At 43.1% G+C, this 16,999-nt stretch overlaps 3 protein-coding genes across 4 annotated transcripts in view; 2 read left to right on the top strand and 1 right to left on the bottom strand.

Annotated features, from left to right (window-relative positions):
* LOC306940116 (phosphatidylinositol 4-phosphate 5-kinase type-1 beta-like) overlaps window positions 1-7,484 on the bottom strand; it is a 28,786-nt gene extending 21,302 nt beyond the window's left edge. For both annotated transcript variants that reach the window (XM_079525100.1, XM_079525099.1), the window contains exons 1-4: window positions 7,288-7,484; window positions 3,714-3,757; window positions 3,525-3,597; window positions 34-164 (exon numbers count right to left, since the gene is read on the bottom strand). In XM_079525100.1, the coding sequence (XP_079381226.1) occupies window positions 34-164; window positions 3,525-3,596 (203 nt within the window). In that variant the 5' untranslated portion in view covers window position 3,597; window positions 3,714-3,757; window positions 7,288-7,484. The remainder of the gene's footprint in view (window positions 1-33; window positions 165-3,524; window positions 3,598-3,713; window positions 3,758-7,287) is intronic.
* Window positions 1-16,999, top strand: part of LOC306940117 (serine/threonine-protein kinase NIM1-like) — an 805,056-nt gene that overhangs the window by 634,170 nt on the left and 153,887 nt on the right. The window lies entirely within an intron of this gene.
* Window positions 9,288-13,559, top strand: LOC306939481 (THO complex subunit 2-like; the record flags this gene model as incomplete). Its single annotated transcript, XM_079524069.1, has 1 exon — window positions 9,288-13,559. The coding sequence occupies one exon, from the start codon at window positions 9,288-9,290 to the stop codon at window positions 13,557-13,559; it is 4,272 nt and encodes a 1,423-aa protein (XP_079380195.1).

Raw genomic sequence — 16,999 nt, forward strand, 5'->3', positions numbered from 1 at the left:
AAGTAAAAGGTTACATATGGTGCTGTTACCTACCTAGGCAAGAAGACACTCTCCACCACAGAAAAGTCTTGCATGAGAACGTCTCGGTCTGGCTTGGAACTCAGGTTGCCCACAGCATAACCAATGCCCAACTGGATGGCATCTTTCAGGACACCTGAGGTGGGCTGTGAGTGACCACAAAAACAACATACTTTCAATCAGTCTGGAGAGTTTGGATAAAATGTGAAATTCCTCCAGTTTGTTTGTTTTTTCATATAGAATAACACATTATTTTTACACAATTTGTCTACCAATTTTGTCATTATGCCAATTATCCCCCTTCTGAAGACCTCCATTCTGGCTCAGTGGCTCAGAAGCACCATGGGTCCAGTGGAAGACACTCAACCGCCAGGAATGGGCTGATCAAAAGCTGCTATGAACAGATGATGGGGCTATACAAACCGGCCCAACCATCTGTGAATGTGGAGAAGAGGACCGTACGGTGCAGCACTGCCTTGTCTGCCCTCTACAACCCAACCCGTGCAGCTCAAAAAGATCTTGCAGAGTTCAATAATAATGCAAAGGACGGCCTGGGCCATGGCTCAGTGGTCCAGGCACCTTGGCTGGTAATCCAGTCTGGCAGTGTGCCGCGGGTTCGACTCCCGATCCCGACGGCCTTTACTGCATGTCTTCCCCCATTTCCTGTCAGCCTACTGTCTGTCCCTCCATAAATAATAAAATCACACCCGTAGTGAACTAAGTGGTGCAACTGTGATGTCAGTGACGTCACATACTAACCATAGCAACCATGCTCGTTTTTTTGGTTGCTAACCATAGCAACCATGCTCGTTTTTTTGGTACGAACAAACACGGTACACGGGTACACGGGTACAAAGCCAGTTGTTGGAGTGGTTTGCACCACTCAATAAAATAAAGGCGAAAGCCACAAAAAAAAAACATTAAAAAAAATATATATATATAATGCAAAGGACTTTGTAAAGAAATGGCAAACTGTCATCTAACCACATGCTTCAAAGACACAAAAAGAAGAAGACTCCTTTCTGTATTGCCACTTCTGTTGTATCCTACTGGCTCACCTGCCAGTACATACTGTTGTATACTACTGGCTCAGCTGCCAGTGAGGAGCCCCCATCGGGAGAACATAGCATCTCTGTCCTACTCCTGCTGTTCAACACCTGACCTGTGCTCACAAGACGTCGTGCTGTGACACGTTGTGAACTTGAAGATCTGCTAAATTGCGCAGAATGTTCGGAAATCTTTGTTGAATGTTCGCATAATATTTATTAATTTATTATAACATTCTTATTATGACATGCAGAGAATAGGGACACTAGGGGTCCTCCAGGGCTCTATACTTGCCCCCATCTCTGGGTCGCTGTCATTCCTGGCGTGTTGACGCTGATGTCATTCAGTGCTTTCTAGTCGAGCACCATCTCCCCAACACCACCACACTGCCAATGCTCCATGTGACTTAAAGGACCACTTCACCACTTTTCAACCTATCTTCATATAATAGGTCCTCACTAATAATCATGAAAAAATGGCGCAATTTTTCCTACTCGGTCTGTGTCTCATAGGAGGGCTGTGGGCAGTTCAGAAACAGTCTTCCAGTGACATCATCGATGGGGAATACAAGCTAATAAAAACTGCAGGCTTTCTAGTCCTGAAAAGTTGCAATGCGAAAATGGAAGCCATCGTTCTCACGATAATGAAAATTTAAACATTTTTGTAAAAAAATCTTGTTTAAAAAATAATCTGCTTAATGATGATGTCACTGGAAGACGGTTTCTAAACTGCCCACAGCCCTCCTATGAGACACAGATTGAGTAGAAAAAAATCGTGCCATTTTATCATGATTATTACTGAGGACCTATTATATGAAGATAGGTTGAAAAGTGGTGAAGTGGTCCTTTAAGGCTTATCAGCATTCCTCGAGAGAGGGAAAGCATGTATGGTGTTCTTATCTACGGCCTGTTTTAGCTCAGTGATGTCACGTGCTGGAACGTGCGAATATAGGAAGGGCATGGATGGTCACGTGCGTATGTTGGGCGGTGCAAACAAATTTCTTCTTGCATGGATTTGGCTCCTTTTCGTGGTTCTGAATATTTGGTTTGGTGCTCAGCACTACAACACGTGACTGTAGTTTTGCGCTAGGACAGTGGTTTCAACCTTTTTCATATCAATATCCATAATTTATTCAGCATTTGAGCCACGCCCACAGACCACCATTTGATGATATTTAGCCACTCAGACCCAAAACGAAAGAATACTTTGTCATCATTTGATACGATTTTGTCCACAATTCCATGTTGTATTGATGTGCTACCATAGGAGAGATAACAGGCAAAAATGTATCAAAATAATGATTGTTGTACATTCTCAAATTGTGTAGACTTAAATAAAATGCAGAACAAAAATGTGTACCACTTGAGAGTGTAATATACGGATCCATTTAGTTTCATTTTACACTCTCAAGAGTGAAAGCAATGAGGTACACCCGCACACTGTGTATCTGCTCGGCACAAGAGTATTGTCTTATTTAATGAAGCAACGTTTCGGTCACTAGGGACCTTCCTCAGGCAACTCTCAAGAGTTGAATGGGTCCATTTGGTTACCAACTTCATCATTTAGCTGGGGACCACCTGGAACCCCCTCAAGGACCACTGGTTGTCCCCGGACCACTGGTTGAAAACCACTGCGCTAGGACAGAATAATATATCACTGTGTCAACGATCCGTCTCACGAACACAATGCTCATACCCCCCAGATATCTGTATGAGTTTCTCACAGAATCTGGTTCTTTGTGTTATTGTCTGTGTTTTCTTTGTTAATGTAATTTTATTTTTATCTTGTGTTTTATTATGTGTTTTATTTTATGTTAATGTCTTGTTTAAAAAAATATCTATCTATGGAGAGCTGTATTATTTAATGGCTGAATGTTAACAATAATAAGAATATATTTTTATTTAGAAAAAGAAGAAAATAATCTGTTGTTCCATTTCCCTGTACTCCTTGAGCCACCATTTCAACTGGAGTCCTTATACTGCATATGTTATAATTGAATTAATCGCTTTACATCCGTAATCCTAGGCTCACTGTTTTTATTTTATTTATTTGTTATCTTAAAGTTTTACCCCATCATTTTTGTAACCCGTTATTTTCACCCAGTGTCAATTATCTAATGTAATCCTGGGCGCTACACTCCCTCTGCCAAACTGGGGAGAGCAACGGACTGACTTCATTCTTCCTTCAATGCATGAGGAGTCCAAGCCGCTTCTTTTCATCTAACAGGGGGGAGTTTCCCTGGTTGGACGTAGTGCGTGGAAGGAACACGTTATTCCAACCAGTTCCTTTCCCCTCCATCAGGCTGGCCAGGGGGTGAGGGGGAGACCAGAGACCAGGATTCTAGGCTCTCTGCTTAGTATATTCTCTGCCACCATTATACAGCCTCCATCATACAGTGCTACTGTGTGTAAAGATACATAATTTAATTAAAGAGAGAGAACTAAAGTAAGATGCCTTACCTTTTTACGGTGCTTTGACAGTTTAGAACTTCTGCTTCCTGGTCCTCCACTGTTAACTGTTGCGGTCGACATCCTTTTTAGATAGAGAGAACTCAATTAGGTTTTGACCTACTCCTTGTTCCTCAAACTGAACGGCCTGTGGTTGATCCGTTTGTATTTTGAGTTCCTGATTGCACAGATTTTATTTACCTTGAATGGATTTTTTAGAGAAACTGCATATCCCAGGTACACGTCTATAGAGAAGATACAAAAAAAGGAACTGAAGCTGACCGTAATTTGCATGAATATCACTGGAGATTATGTTACAACAGCTAAAAGCCCACGGCAAACATGAAACATGACACAAAACAAATAAACAATAATTGGGGATCAGCAGGAATGAAACACACCCCGACACTTTTGGGAAACAGTTAATGTCCTCTCAAAAGGATGCTTCCCACATTTACGCCCATTATGCAATGCTAAACAGTAAAATTCTCAGTGTTAATTTATAACAGTAAAATCTTAATTTATCCCATTGTTAACTCTGACATTTTACAAATGGACCATAAGGGTCCATTTTGTTACATTCTCTTAAACTCGCTGTAAGTGATATATTTTGTTAAAACAAAAAGGGTTTTGAAAAGAGAAAACTGTTAAAGTTATATTCTCATATTATTCATAAAGCAATGATTACAGTTCAGTAACGGAGGTCTCCCCATTCTCTCCAGCTCTATAGTAAACTGAAAATACATTTTCAGGTGCATGGATACCAGTTTCACAAGGAATTTCATACAATCAAGAGAGAGAGAGAGGACAGATATATCAGCTTAAATTTTAGTGTTCCAGTTCCAATGTAGTCATCACTGTCTTTAACCGTTTCATGTATGACTTTTCTCCTGATCAAAATTGGTATCCCAATCTGAGCTGGAGGTACAGGGAGACCCCTGTTACTGAACAAACACTCTATTTGTCTATTTGTATCAGAATATAGAGCTATTTAACACTTATTATAACAGAAAATCACTGTCTTTTTATCACTTTAAAGTTTTAAACCACCTTTATGTTGAAACAACTCAAATATGATCCTTTTGTCCTCTTACTGTAAGTAGGTAATATCCAGGTCCGAAATTAAAACATTCAACTATTACATCCAATACAGTGGCGAACGAAACGAAAGAATGACTCCTGTGCCAGTGTCCATGCCCGTATGTCCCTTAATTCTTAGGTCTACAGCTGAACAAAACGTCCAAGCCGGCGTGTACCTTTCTGTCCAGGGCAGCACAGTGTACAGCGTGTGACTGAGGGGGCCCAGTGTGCGAGCGTGAGTCTTTAAATGCATTTGTCCGATGGGATCCATCACCACAACCTTTGATCCCAATTAAGAGGGATTGGAGGAGCGAATTAATCTCCTCTCTTTGGAACATTCCTCTGGGAGAACTGAATTAGCCAACACCATGCAGTTTAGAAAACGCTTTCAGTTAGGCTTGAGATAACCACTCAAACCCTATATGTATGTATATACTGTACTTCGTTGGCCGGGGTCCCGCAGGGGTCTATAGACTAGTACTCTCCCTCCTTTTTTCCCCTCTACACCAAATCTCTGATGAAAATAGGCTGACTCACTCACAAAGCATTATGAACTTCTAAATTGTCTGTTTATTTCACTAATTTTGAAATAGGGCTTCATGTGGTAAATCAATAATGTATTCTTGTTAAGTTTGAGTCGCGGGGAGACTACAAAATTAATATATTATTTGGTTCTCGTCTTCTCGAGCTGAAAATGTTTGGCAACAGCGGTTAGAGTATTTGGGGTTAGCCTGTTTATGGGGAATGCTTGGGGTAAAGTGGATCTGGATATGACTGGGCCAGGTGGCACCAGAACTTACAAGAGAAGTGGAAATCTGTCAAGCTCAAGATGAAACTGCTCTGTTGGGGTTCTGTCCCAAATGTTCAAAAGTAAGAAGTAAAAATCTTCATCCAGGCACATCTTCTCAGTGGTGACCCTGAGACTGGGAGGTCAGTTTTCAATCCCATGTTGAATCATACCAAAGAAGACTAAAATAAAAGTGGTACCCAATGCCTTCCTTTTGGCATTACATCACGGGTTGGATTGGGGGTAAGACATTGTACTAGTGTCATGCCCAGGGCAGGGGGTGTACTGTCTTGTACATCATGCCCAGGGGATGTACTTGTACATCACACTACAGAAACAGGAGATAGGCTCCTGACAATGGGCTACATGGCTCAGGAACCTTACTTACATCTGTATTCAGTGAAAATAGCTGAAAATGTGTGAAATTAATTTACAATGCTCGCCTATAATGACATTCTCAAAAAAATGGAGGCGCCACACAGGTTAAAATAAAAATATACTGTATATCCTTTTTACTGGCTCCTCCTGGGTTAGTGTCAATGTTTCGAAGGGCAGGTTGGTGCCTTGCATAATTTCCTCCACATTCGGCATGTGAATGTGAAGCGCACATCGCTTTGGATGAAGTCGCTATATGAATGCACCGATTTTGTGGAGAGTGAAAAAGGAATATGGGTCATGGTTGGATAGATGCCTGGGGAACCCTGGTGAAAGAAGTATAAAGAAGGGTTTTAAGTGGTTAAGCGAGTCTCTGAACTAGGGCTGGCTGGGTGCAGGTGTGGGAGTTGCTCTTGACCCTGGAGGTGACATAACTCACCTGCTGCAGTATATCGTGTGTCTAAACATGCTGGGTGAGTTTCATAGTTTGTTCACTCAGTAGGACTCTACTTAGGTAAGGAGGAAGGAAGGCATCCAATCAAAACAACGATTGGGCAGCCAGTTTGTTTACAGAGTAAGGACCAAAACGCCAAATGTGTGTGTGAGTGTGAGTGTGTGTGTGTGTGTGTGTGTGTGTGTGTGTGTGTGTGTGTGTGTGTGTGTGTGTGTGTGTGTGTGTGTGTGTGTGTGTGTGTGTGTGTGTGTGCAAGCAAGACAGGTGCTGTAAAATAGCTAGGAGAATTGTTTACATTTGCTGAGGGCACAGAAACCAGAAACTAGGCAAATTAAGCCCAGTCAATCACCATTGCAAACAGGACACAGTCTCACACGCACACAGAATAGTTTCCAAGTTGTATGTATCCCAGTCATCTGAAGAGGAGTGATATTATTATTAAAACTGGTGTCCCACCTGAAATTGTATATCAATATATTGTTGTATTAAAGAGCAGGGGAGACCACTGTTATTTAATTACTTTGTAATAAAGTAAAAATAATTGTACTTTTAATAATAATAAAATCATACTTCACAGCACCTTTAAATTGATTAGTCTGAACACTGACTGAAGACTTTACTGTTTACTGTGTAGAAAAATAAATACACCTTTGCCACTTTAGCAGGAAAGTCACAACTACTTTAGCAAAACATTTCATTTGTTATTGATAACGCAATTTGGTAAGGAAGTCGACACGATTTCCTCCTGTGCTTAAGCAACAACATTGTTCCTGGAAACTCAACCCCGCCTCGACGCATAGAAAAGGAATAGTGTATTATGATCCCCATATTGCCCTTAGCCCACAACAATATAGTTTAGACTGTAGGCCTACGTTTCAGCCTTCCTGGTAATTGTGGTGACTGTGGTCTGAATTCATATTAAAGATTTAACACAAATGTCTCTCTCTTTGAGGAATAACTGACCGGGTATGCGTCAGCAGGTGGCAGCATTATCCACGCTAGACATGACAATACACGATACAAGTTCATGGCAAAGTTATTGTGAAGTGGAGCGAAATAATATACTACAATATTTGTACCTTTAAGCAGACGTTGTCATCGGTGAATAATCATCGGACTGGCAGCAGATACTACTGTAAAATAAATCTAGACAGCTGATCGTCCTCACAGTGTCAGGAACTACTGCATATCAGCAGCATCCTCTCTCTCTCTCTCGCCCTCACAGGCACGGTCACACACACACCACTTCCGCACGCACCTCAAGCCTGCATGCCTTCCCCCTTCTCTCTCTCTCTCTCTCTCTCTCTCTCTCTCTCTCTCTCATAAACAAACATTATGTTAATGAACTGATTTGTATTGTGTGTGCAGTAAAAAACAGTTGCCAACTGCTCATGGAAGTTAAGATGGGTTAAACGCATAGAGTTCTATTATATTTTTGAGTGGTACTCCTACAACTGGCTTTGTTCAGTGGTGTAAACCACTACAACTGGCTTTGTTAGTTTACGTGTCTGTCTGTTTGTCTGTGTCTGTTCGTACCAAAAAATGAGCATGGTTGCTATGGTCACCCAGTTCACACGGGTGTGATTTCATTACGTCAGACATTACGTCAGACCACAGCTGATCAGTGAGTCTATCTATATAAGACCTTACACCACTCAGTTCACACAGGGGTGTGATTTTTTAAATAATAGTCCTACCTGGTTATATATATATATATATACCTTTATATTCTTATTATATTTTTATTTTACTTTATTGTGTGTCTGTTTTGGTCCTGTATTTCAGTCTTTTTTATTTACTTATTTTTCTAGTGGTGTATATATGTATGTTGCTATGTCTTGTTGTGTGTGTGTGTGTGTGTGTGTGTGTGTGTGTGTGTGTGTGTGTGTATATATATATATATATATATATATATATATATATATATATATATATATATGTGTGTGTGTGTGTGTGTGTGTGTGTGTGTGTGTGTGTGTGTGTGTGTATATATAAATTATGCCCATATATGGAGATCCATGAGATGTCACCAATTTATATAAATATGCCAATATATGGAGATCTCTGAGGCTAGTAAGTATATGCCCAAGGGGCATAGCCATGGGTGGTCCTGGGCCCATGGCCCACCCACATAGAAGGCTGGTCCACCCAAAAGAATATATTATTTGATTTGAGGTTTGGCACTATTGTAATTGATTTACACTAGTCCATATCCGTTCAGGGATATGACATACCAATATCTCCCCCCAAAGGTTAGTTCCGTAGTTAGAACAGAGTTAAAATATACGGGATATTAAATGTTTACTTTTTAGAATTCTTCGACAGCTCCCTCTAATACAATAATCTGTACGGATGTCTGTCCTTTTTGGGGTGCATACTTAGTTTAGACTAGTCATTGGTTAGACATGGGTTAAGGTTAGGTTTAGGTGTGCTGCCCCGTGGGAGGTTAGGGTTAGGGTGAGGGTTTGAGATAGGTTGTAGTTGTAGGACTAATGACTGGTCTAACCAATGACTAGTCTAAACCAAAAACTGTCTAAACTAAGTACTGCACCCGTCATTTTTGGGTGCATGTGTTAACCCTAACCTAACCATAACCGTAAGCACGGGAGCATGGCGCTAGTCCGAGGTGCGGACGCATGTCGAACCAATGCTCCGTCGAACCATAGTATGCCTCCCGTCATTTTTAGCCTTTGCATAAGCCTCCAAGGTCATCGAGGTAGTACGGGCTAGGCAAAACAATATCTTATGAATCCAAACTTCTGCAGAGCACAATGTGATGTGGAATGCCATATATTGGCCTGTCACTAACCCACGATGCCAGAGCTTCATTTTTTAACATGGCTAGGAATGCTTTATTGTGGTATGAAAACGGTGGATAGTGTATTTAGACCAATCAAAATGCTGGTAGGCTTATATTGTATAATGCCAAATAAGGAAACGCCTGCACAAATCAGCGTTGTTAAGCAACGGCTTGTGTTGTGTTTGTGACTTAAGACTCGACCGCTTCTACTAAGACTCTGAGACACATTTTGACATTTGAGTCATACAACAAACTAGACCTCCCGGCTGTGTGGTGAAGATGGCAACACTTATCCTCCCCAGTGACTGGATCAACAACTGGGAAACATCAGGAAGACATGACTTTGTCCAGCTGTGCAAGGGTCTCACAGAGATAACTACCCATGACGGTACTAATCTCACCGAGAAACAAAGTCACGACAGTACTATCCAAGATATACAATCTGCCTTGTATGAACTCTGCTGGCAAGTTGTACAGGGGAACTTGAAGTTGGATCTTGCTGCCAGTGTTCTTGGTGAAGTGAAGGAGTTCAGAGATGACATGTCATCCATTTTAGCAGACGTTTTCTGTATACTTGATATAGAAACAAGTGCACTGGAAGAAAGACACAAACGTGATCAATACACACAGTTGGTGGGAGCATGTTTTCTTTTTGTGCCAGTGTCAATTCTGAAAGAGAGGCTCGATCCAGAAACGCTAGAGTCTCTTGGACTTGTAAAGCAAGCTCTTCTGTTTAACCAGAAACTTGTAAAAATCAAGACAAAACTCTTCTACAAGCAACAGAAGTTTAACTTGCTGAGGGAAGAGAATGAAGGCTATGCAAAGCTTATCACCGAGATGGGCCAGGACCTGTCTAACATCAACAGCCACGTTGTCCTCGAAAGCATCAAATCCCTCATAGGTTGTTTCAATTTGGACCCCAATCGTGTTTTGGATATCATTCTCGAGGTCTATAAGGATCGGACGGACCAAGATGAGTTCTTCTTGTCCCTTATCAAGTCTTACATGTGTGAGCCTGTCAGCCTTTGCCACATCCTGGGCTTCAAGTTCAAATTCTACCAGGGGCCCAATGAGGAAACACCTAAAGCACTTCATCACATTGCTGCCGCCCTGCTTCACCACAACCTGATAGAGCTGGAAGACTTATATGCACATCTCATGCCACTGGATGCCACCATTGTAGAGGAACACAAACGAGAAATGTTAGAGGCCAAACAGTTCGCTCGCAGGCTAGCTAACCATCTACCTTCTGAGAAGAGTGACGACAAGGAAAAAGAGGAGAAAGAGAAGGAGGAAGGAGAGAGCAATAAACCACCTGATAACCAGAAGCTCGGTTTGTTGGAAGCACTGCTCAGCATTGGAAACTGGCGTGATTCCCAGGCTATTATGGACAAGATGCCCCCCTTCTATACCACTTTTCACACGGCTATTGCTCAGGCTCTCTGCCAGCTGGTGCACCTGACCGTGGAGCCAGTTTACTTGACTGTGGAGCCAGTGTCCCGAAGAGATGGGGTACCCAAAGGGGAAAAGGGATGTAAGCCGTGTCCACTGAGAAACGAGAGCATCCCTCTGCCAGCAGAGAGCTTTGAGGACCTGCGGAGGGACACGTTCAGCATGCTGGGGTACTTGGGCCCCCACCTCTTCCATGACCCTGACCTCTTTGCCAAGATAGTGCGTCTGGGCAAGGCCTTCATGAAAGAGTACCAAAGTGATGCCAGAGCTGACAAAGACAACATGGAGATATTGCTTAGTTGCTTCCTGAGCATTGCGGACCAGGTGCTGCTGCCATCTCTGTCTCTGATGGACTGCAATTCTTCTGGCATGTCTGAAGAACTTTGGGGGCTCTTCAAACGCTTCCCCTACCAGCACAGGTACCGGTTATATGGGCAGTGGAAAAATGAGACATACTCCAGCCACCCACTATTGGTCAAGGTCAAAGATCAGACTTTGGAAAGGGCCAAATACATTATGAAGAGATTGACCAAAGAGAGCGTGAAACAATCTGGAAAGCAAATTGGCAAACTGAGCCATAGCAACCCCGCCATCCTTTTTGACTATATCCTGTTTCAGATCCAGTGTTTTGACAACCTCATTGGTCCAGTGGTGGACTCCCTGAAATACCTCACATCACTCAACTATGACATCTTGGCCTATTGCATCATAGAGGCTGTGGCCGACCCAGAGAAGGAGAAAACAAAGCACAATGATACTACCATCTCTTCTGGGCTTCAGAACTTGGCAGCTATGTGTGGAGCCGCATTCAGTAAATACCCCATCGAATTGGTCGGACTTCTTCAGTACGTGACCAATCAGCTGAAAGCAGGGAAGAGCTCTGAGCTGATCATCCTGAAGGAGGTTGTGCAGAAAATGGCCGGCATTGAGATCAGTGAGGAGATTACACCAGAGCAGTTGGAGGCAATGGCGGGAGGAGAGCTACTCAAAGCTGAGGGTGGCTGCTTTGACCAGATTAGGAACACTAAGAAGTCATCTCAGCGTCTTAAGGATGTCCTGTTGGACCATGAACTGGCTTTGCCTCTGTGCCTCCTAATGGCTAAGCAACGTGATGGGGTGGTTTTCAAAGAAGGAGTAGAGAAACACCCCAAACTAGTAGGCAAGCTCTATGACCAGTGTCACAACACACTAGTGCAGTTTGGTGGATTCCTGGCATCTAACTTGAGCACCGAGGATTACGTGAAACTTGTACCCTGCATTGACATCCTGTGTAACCAGTTCCACACTCCGCACGATGCCGCCTTCTTCCTGTCTCGGCCCATGTATGCCCACCAGATTCTGTCCAAATCTGATGAGCTGCAGAAAGAACAAGCTGGGCAGCAGCAGATGGTCCACAAGTACATGGTAGCATGCGAACAGGTGATGGCGCCAGTACACGAGGCAGTCGTGTCCCTCTATCCGCCCGGCATCTGGGATGATCTCCGCCCCCAGTTTTACGCCACCTTCTGGACCCTGACCATGTATGACCTGGCCGTGCCCCATGATGCTTATGAGCGCGTGGTCAACAAGTTCAAGAAGGAGAAGGATAATTACACAGCCATGCAGGACAAACTGCAAGAGGAGGAGGAGAAGCAAAAGGAGCACGTCCAGAGGGTCCTGCACCGCCTCAAACTGGAGAAAGACAACTGGCTGTTGGCTACATCCACAACAAACGAGACCATCACCAAGTTCCTGCAGCTCTGCATCTTCCCACGTTGCATCTTCTCTGCCATCGATGCTGTGTACTGTGCCCGCTTTGTGGAGCTTGTGCACCAACAGAAGACACCCAATTTCTGCACCCTCCTGTGTTACGACAGGGTGTTTTCTGTGATCATTTACACAGTCGCCAGCTGTACAGAGAATGAGTCGCAGTGCTATGGACTCTTCCTCTGCTGCATGCTGAAGACAGTGGCTCGCTGGCACAGCGATTGCGCCATCTACGAGAAAGAGTGCAGCAATTACCCCGGATTCATGACCTTCAGAGCCACGGGGTCCAACGGAGAGAACAAAGCTGACCAGGTGGACTACGAGAACTTTAGGCACGTGGTGCATAAGTGGCATTACATGCTGACTGAAGCTTCAATCCACTGCCTGGAGACTAGGGAGTACATCCACATGCGGAATATTCTGATTGTTCTCACTAAGCTCTTGCCCCTCTACCCCAAGGTGCTAAACCTTGGCCAGGCACTGGAGTTCAAAATCAACAAGATCTGTCGGGAGGAGAAGGAGAAGAGGCCAGACCTCTATGCCTTGGCCACGGGTTATTCAGGTAAGTTGAGAAGCCAGAGTAAGCACATGGTCCCAGAAAGTGAGTTTCATCACAAGGAGCAACCAGTGTGCAACGCCTCTCCTGCCGGCCAACAAAATGGCGCTTGCGGCATGGACAAGCCCCTCAAGTCACCAGTTCCCAGATCAGAGTCTGCCGAGTATGAGAGGGATCACAAACGGCGAATGCTTGACAGCCACTCCTCACTACCGCACTCCTTTTCTGTGAAGGACAATGGCAACAAACCAAAGGATTCTGCATCTAGGCACTACACCAACTACAATTCAGTTGTTCGATCCAAGAGCAAGGAGAGGGGAGACAGGAACACTATAGCTGGGTCCCTCAAGTCACCAGTTCCCAGATCAGAGTCTGCTGAGTCTGAGAGGGATTACAAGCGGCGAAGGCTTGACAGCCACTCTTCACCATCGCACTCATCATCTGGCAACGAACCAAAGTATGAGAACACACAACACGGCAGATCCAGGGATCGGAACGACAGGAAAAGATTCCACATAGTCAGTGACCGGGATTCAGTGACCCAAGACCCCAAGCGTAGAAGAGGTGAGAATGGTACAAATTCCTCTAAAAGAAGCAAAAGTACCAGTCCTTCCTCAGACTCTACGCTCTCAGCTGAAAGATCTAGAGCTGAGAGAACCTCCTCTGGAAGTAAAAAGGACTCTCGGTATGATAAAGAGAAAAGATCCGACAAGAAGGACAGGAGGGGCCGTAGTGGTGGGAAAGAAGAGAAGAAACAAAGTGGCTCATTCAGGAACCGTCCATACTATGAGATTTAAATACTTACACATTCTCCATTCATGTTCTTAGCTGTGTTTGTTGGTTCACACAAAGCTCGCATCAGAATCAGTCTCTGCATTATTGTCACATCACAGGCTTACAGGTGTAAAGAAATGGGTGCATTTTTGGAATTATATTTTAAATCATAACACACACACACGCACGCACACGTTATCCTCATGTTGGTTAGGGGAAGACACTTATTATGCCTTACTCTTACTCAAACTAAATTAGGCTACAGTAATAATGTTTCAATATTGTTGGAGCATAGAAATTCAAGCCAACTGTCCTTTGTGTTTTAGTTAAATCATTGACAGCGGAACCACTTACGTGTTTCTGCCATTTCTTTCCAGTGTGGCTGTAATTTGACCAGATGTTTGCAATATCATGTTTTAATTTAGCAGGACAGCAGCAGAACACCACCCCCACCTGTGGTTGGGGGTGGTTATGATTAGCTATGAATTCCTTTTGTAATACTAATATGTTGCAGTCCAGCTTCATATCAAACCCTTTTTTTTCCTTGTTTCTTTTTTTTAACCTCTGCAATGGTTTGGAAGAACTATATATAAACGCTGCGCTGTCATCTTGGAGAACAACACCGATTAGTAAATGGTAAATGGTGCATTTATATACATAGATTACATAGATTGTGCATTACATTCACCCATTCACAAACACATTCATACACCGATGGCGGCGGAAACCATGCAAGGCACCAACCAGCACATCAGGAGCAATTAGGGGTTCAGTGTCTAGTTTAGTTGCACATGACCCTGGTATCAAGTTTGTCAATCCAAGTCACGATTTTTGCATCCCACAATTAAATGAACTAGTACTAGTCCATACGCGTTTGGGGATATGATATTGTGAGTAGGCTACATTTCACCCAGGTGAAAGAGGGTCTGGGATCTGTCCTCTATTGTCTTCCCTCTTTCAGTAAAACCTACTTTAGATACATTAACAATGTGACAATGTCAGGTATATAGCGGCCTGGGTGTCTCCTGTGCCACACCCATTATGCGATGCTCAGCCAATCACAGTACAGAATGGCACACCAGCCAATCATAGTGCCAATTTTGGCTAGGCTATATACACTTGTACCTTAAGTCTTACGTTTTATTATGCCGCGCTATGAGCTTGTAGGTCTGCTATTTTCGAATCTTTGAATATATATTGTTAGAGTGAACATTTTAACTAAAATCTTTGCTTCTGGGGGGGTCCCTGGAACAACATATTTTCAGATGATGGGCGGAGGCATATTACATATAATTTTTGGGGTCCTTGACATGAAATATTGAGTGATATAGAAACATGAGGTTTTTCAGAAAACTGTCAGGATCTAGAAGACATTTTTTTTCAGGCATAAATGGGTTAATGCCCGAAACACAAAAGAAAATCATGCAAAGTACTAAATGCATCAACTTTGATGGAAATGCACAATGTATCAAATGTATGATTAATGCATTATTTATTAATGCATATAATTAACCCCTTCATCCCTGAAAACCCCAACATGCCATAACATATATATTTTGAGAATGAAATTGTATGCACAATAATCAAGTCAAATGTATCAAATCTGCTTTCTACCATCTGTATTAGTGAAACTGTAGCATATTTATTTAGGTGGTTGCATATTAACCCTTTCAGATCATCTATCTTGAGCATCTTGCACCAAACATCCACCGAGCATTTCCCCCAAAAATAGGATTATGAGATTGCATTACTTTCTCCAAGATGTATGTGGTCATCACACCAGTTGTCAATGTAGACACAATCTTGCAAGATTTTGAAAAGACCATGGTTAAAGGTATTTTACAAGACCATCCCATCTAAAGTGAAGATGGTGGCAACAACAGCCATGAATCCATTCAAATGATACACTCCAAAGTGTATGACCTAAATTCTATTCTATCTATTCAACGGTCACCGTACTCCTGTCTAGTGACTGTGATGTTCATGTGGACTTGTGGAGGATGCCCTTTGCCTATGAGCTGGCACCAGTCTTAACTGCCATGTACACAGAAGATGGAATGCAAATTTATATACCTTTATTGAAAGGATAAGCCCCTTGAGATGCATCATCTCATTTTAGAGGGGTTCCTCAACACAGATGAACAGTACATACAATACATACAGTACACAAACCATACAACAGTACATCCATACAGACAAATAGAACAAAAGCTCTCCCAAAGATAGCCGCTCTCACCCCACTGATTCAACCCATAAATAGATATCCTATGACATATCTCCTCCTATCAACAATGTTTCTAACCCAGAAGGCTGTGTTCTCATTTAATTGGAAACAGACTCCATCCAGGTCCCTTTCCAGCTGTACTATGAGGGTCAATGTATTGTCCCCATATGGCAACACTGACTCCACTCACTGTAGCTACAAACAGCCGCCTTTTGAGGTCTGATTTCCACACTCTCCTTATCTTGTGCTAGGCATTCCAGGCAAGTGCCATCTGGACCTTCAGGTCCTGTTCCGTTAAGGAAACTATGGAGGAAACTAGACTACTAGTCTAAAGTCTTGGAGAAAAGAATGGGAAAGGTCATGCATGTACTTCAAACCAGCTGCACTACCACCAACAGATGAATTGAGAATGTAGATCCCCCACTTTGTGGCAAAATGTTGATTGGCATCTTCCACCCGCATGAAAAAGATTTTGATTGATTGATTGAAGAATTTATTAACAGTTTGCAGAATTACAGTACATTTCAAGCACAAACTCAATACAAAGGCTGTTAACTGTGAGTGGACGACCCAATTAAGCATTACACTTGTTTCCAACAGGGTCCACCATGTTCAAATCATCAAAACATTTAGAGACGTACAAATAGACACTTCTATAGACAGAACAGGAATTCATCAAAAAGGAGGTAAAAAGGGAAAAGAAATATATACAGTGAGGGGAAAGAAGGGGGGGGCGGGGGGGGGATTCAGATTTTACGGGGGCCAGTTTCGAATTGCAGCCATCCGTAGGTGCCCTTTGAGAGCGGTTTTGAAGGAGTCAAGGGATTCGCATGTCTTAATGACAGTTGGTAGGGCGTTCCACATTTTGGTGGCATAGGAGCGAAAAGAATTTAGTCCCTTGTTTGTGCCGAATCTGGGTTGTACATGGTTCGTTGCACTCCCTCTGGTGTTGTGGGTGTGGACTTCGTTAACATTAAGGAAGTATCTAGACAGGTACATGGGTATCTTGGTGGTGTATCGAATCTTGTGGACCAGACCCATTGCAAGATGCTGTACTCTGTCGTCGACCCTAAGCCATTCCAGCCTGTCGAAGTGGGCAGGGGTGAGGTGGGTTCGGGGGGCTAGATCAAGTAGGAGCCTGACCAGTTTGTTTTGGGAAGTCTGGAGCCTGGTTTTAAGGGCCTTTGAGGTGCTGTGGTACCAGGAGGTGCATGCATAGTCAAAGAAACCCTGTACAAG

This window comes from Electrona antarctica (assembly GCF_951216825.1).
Source record: "Electrona antarctica genome assembly, chromosome: 16".
In the NCBI taxonomy this organism is placed as follows: Eukaryota; Metazoa; Chordata; class Actinopteri; order Myctophiformes; family Myctophidae; genus Electrona; species Electrona antarctica.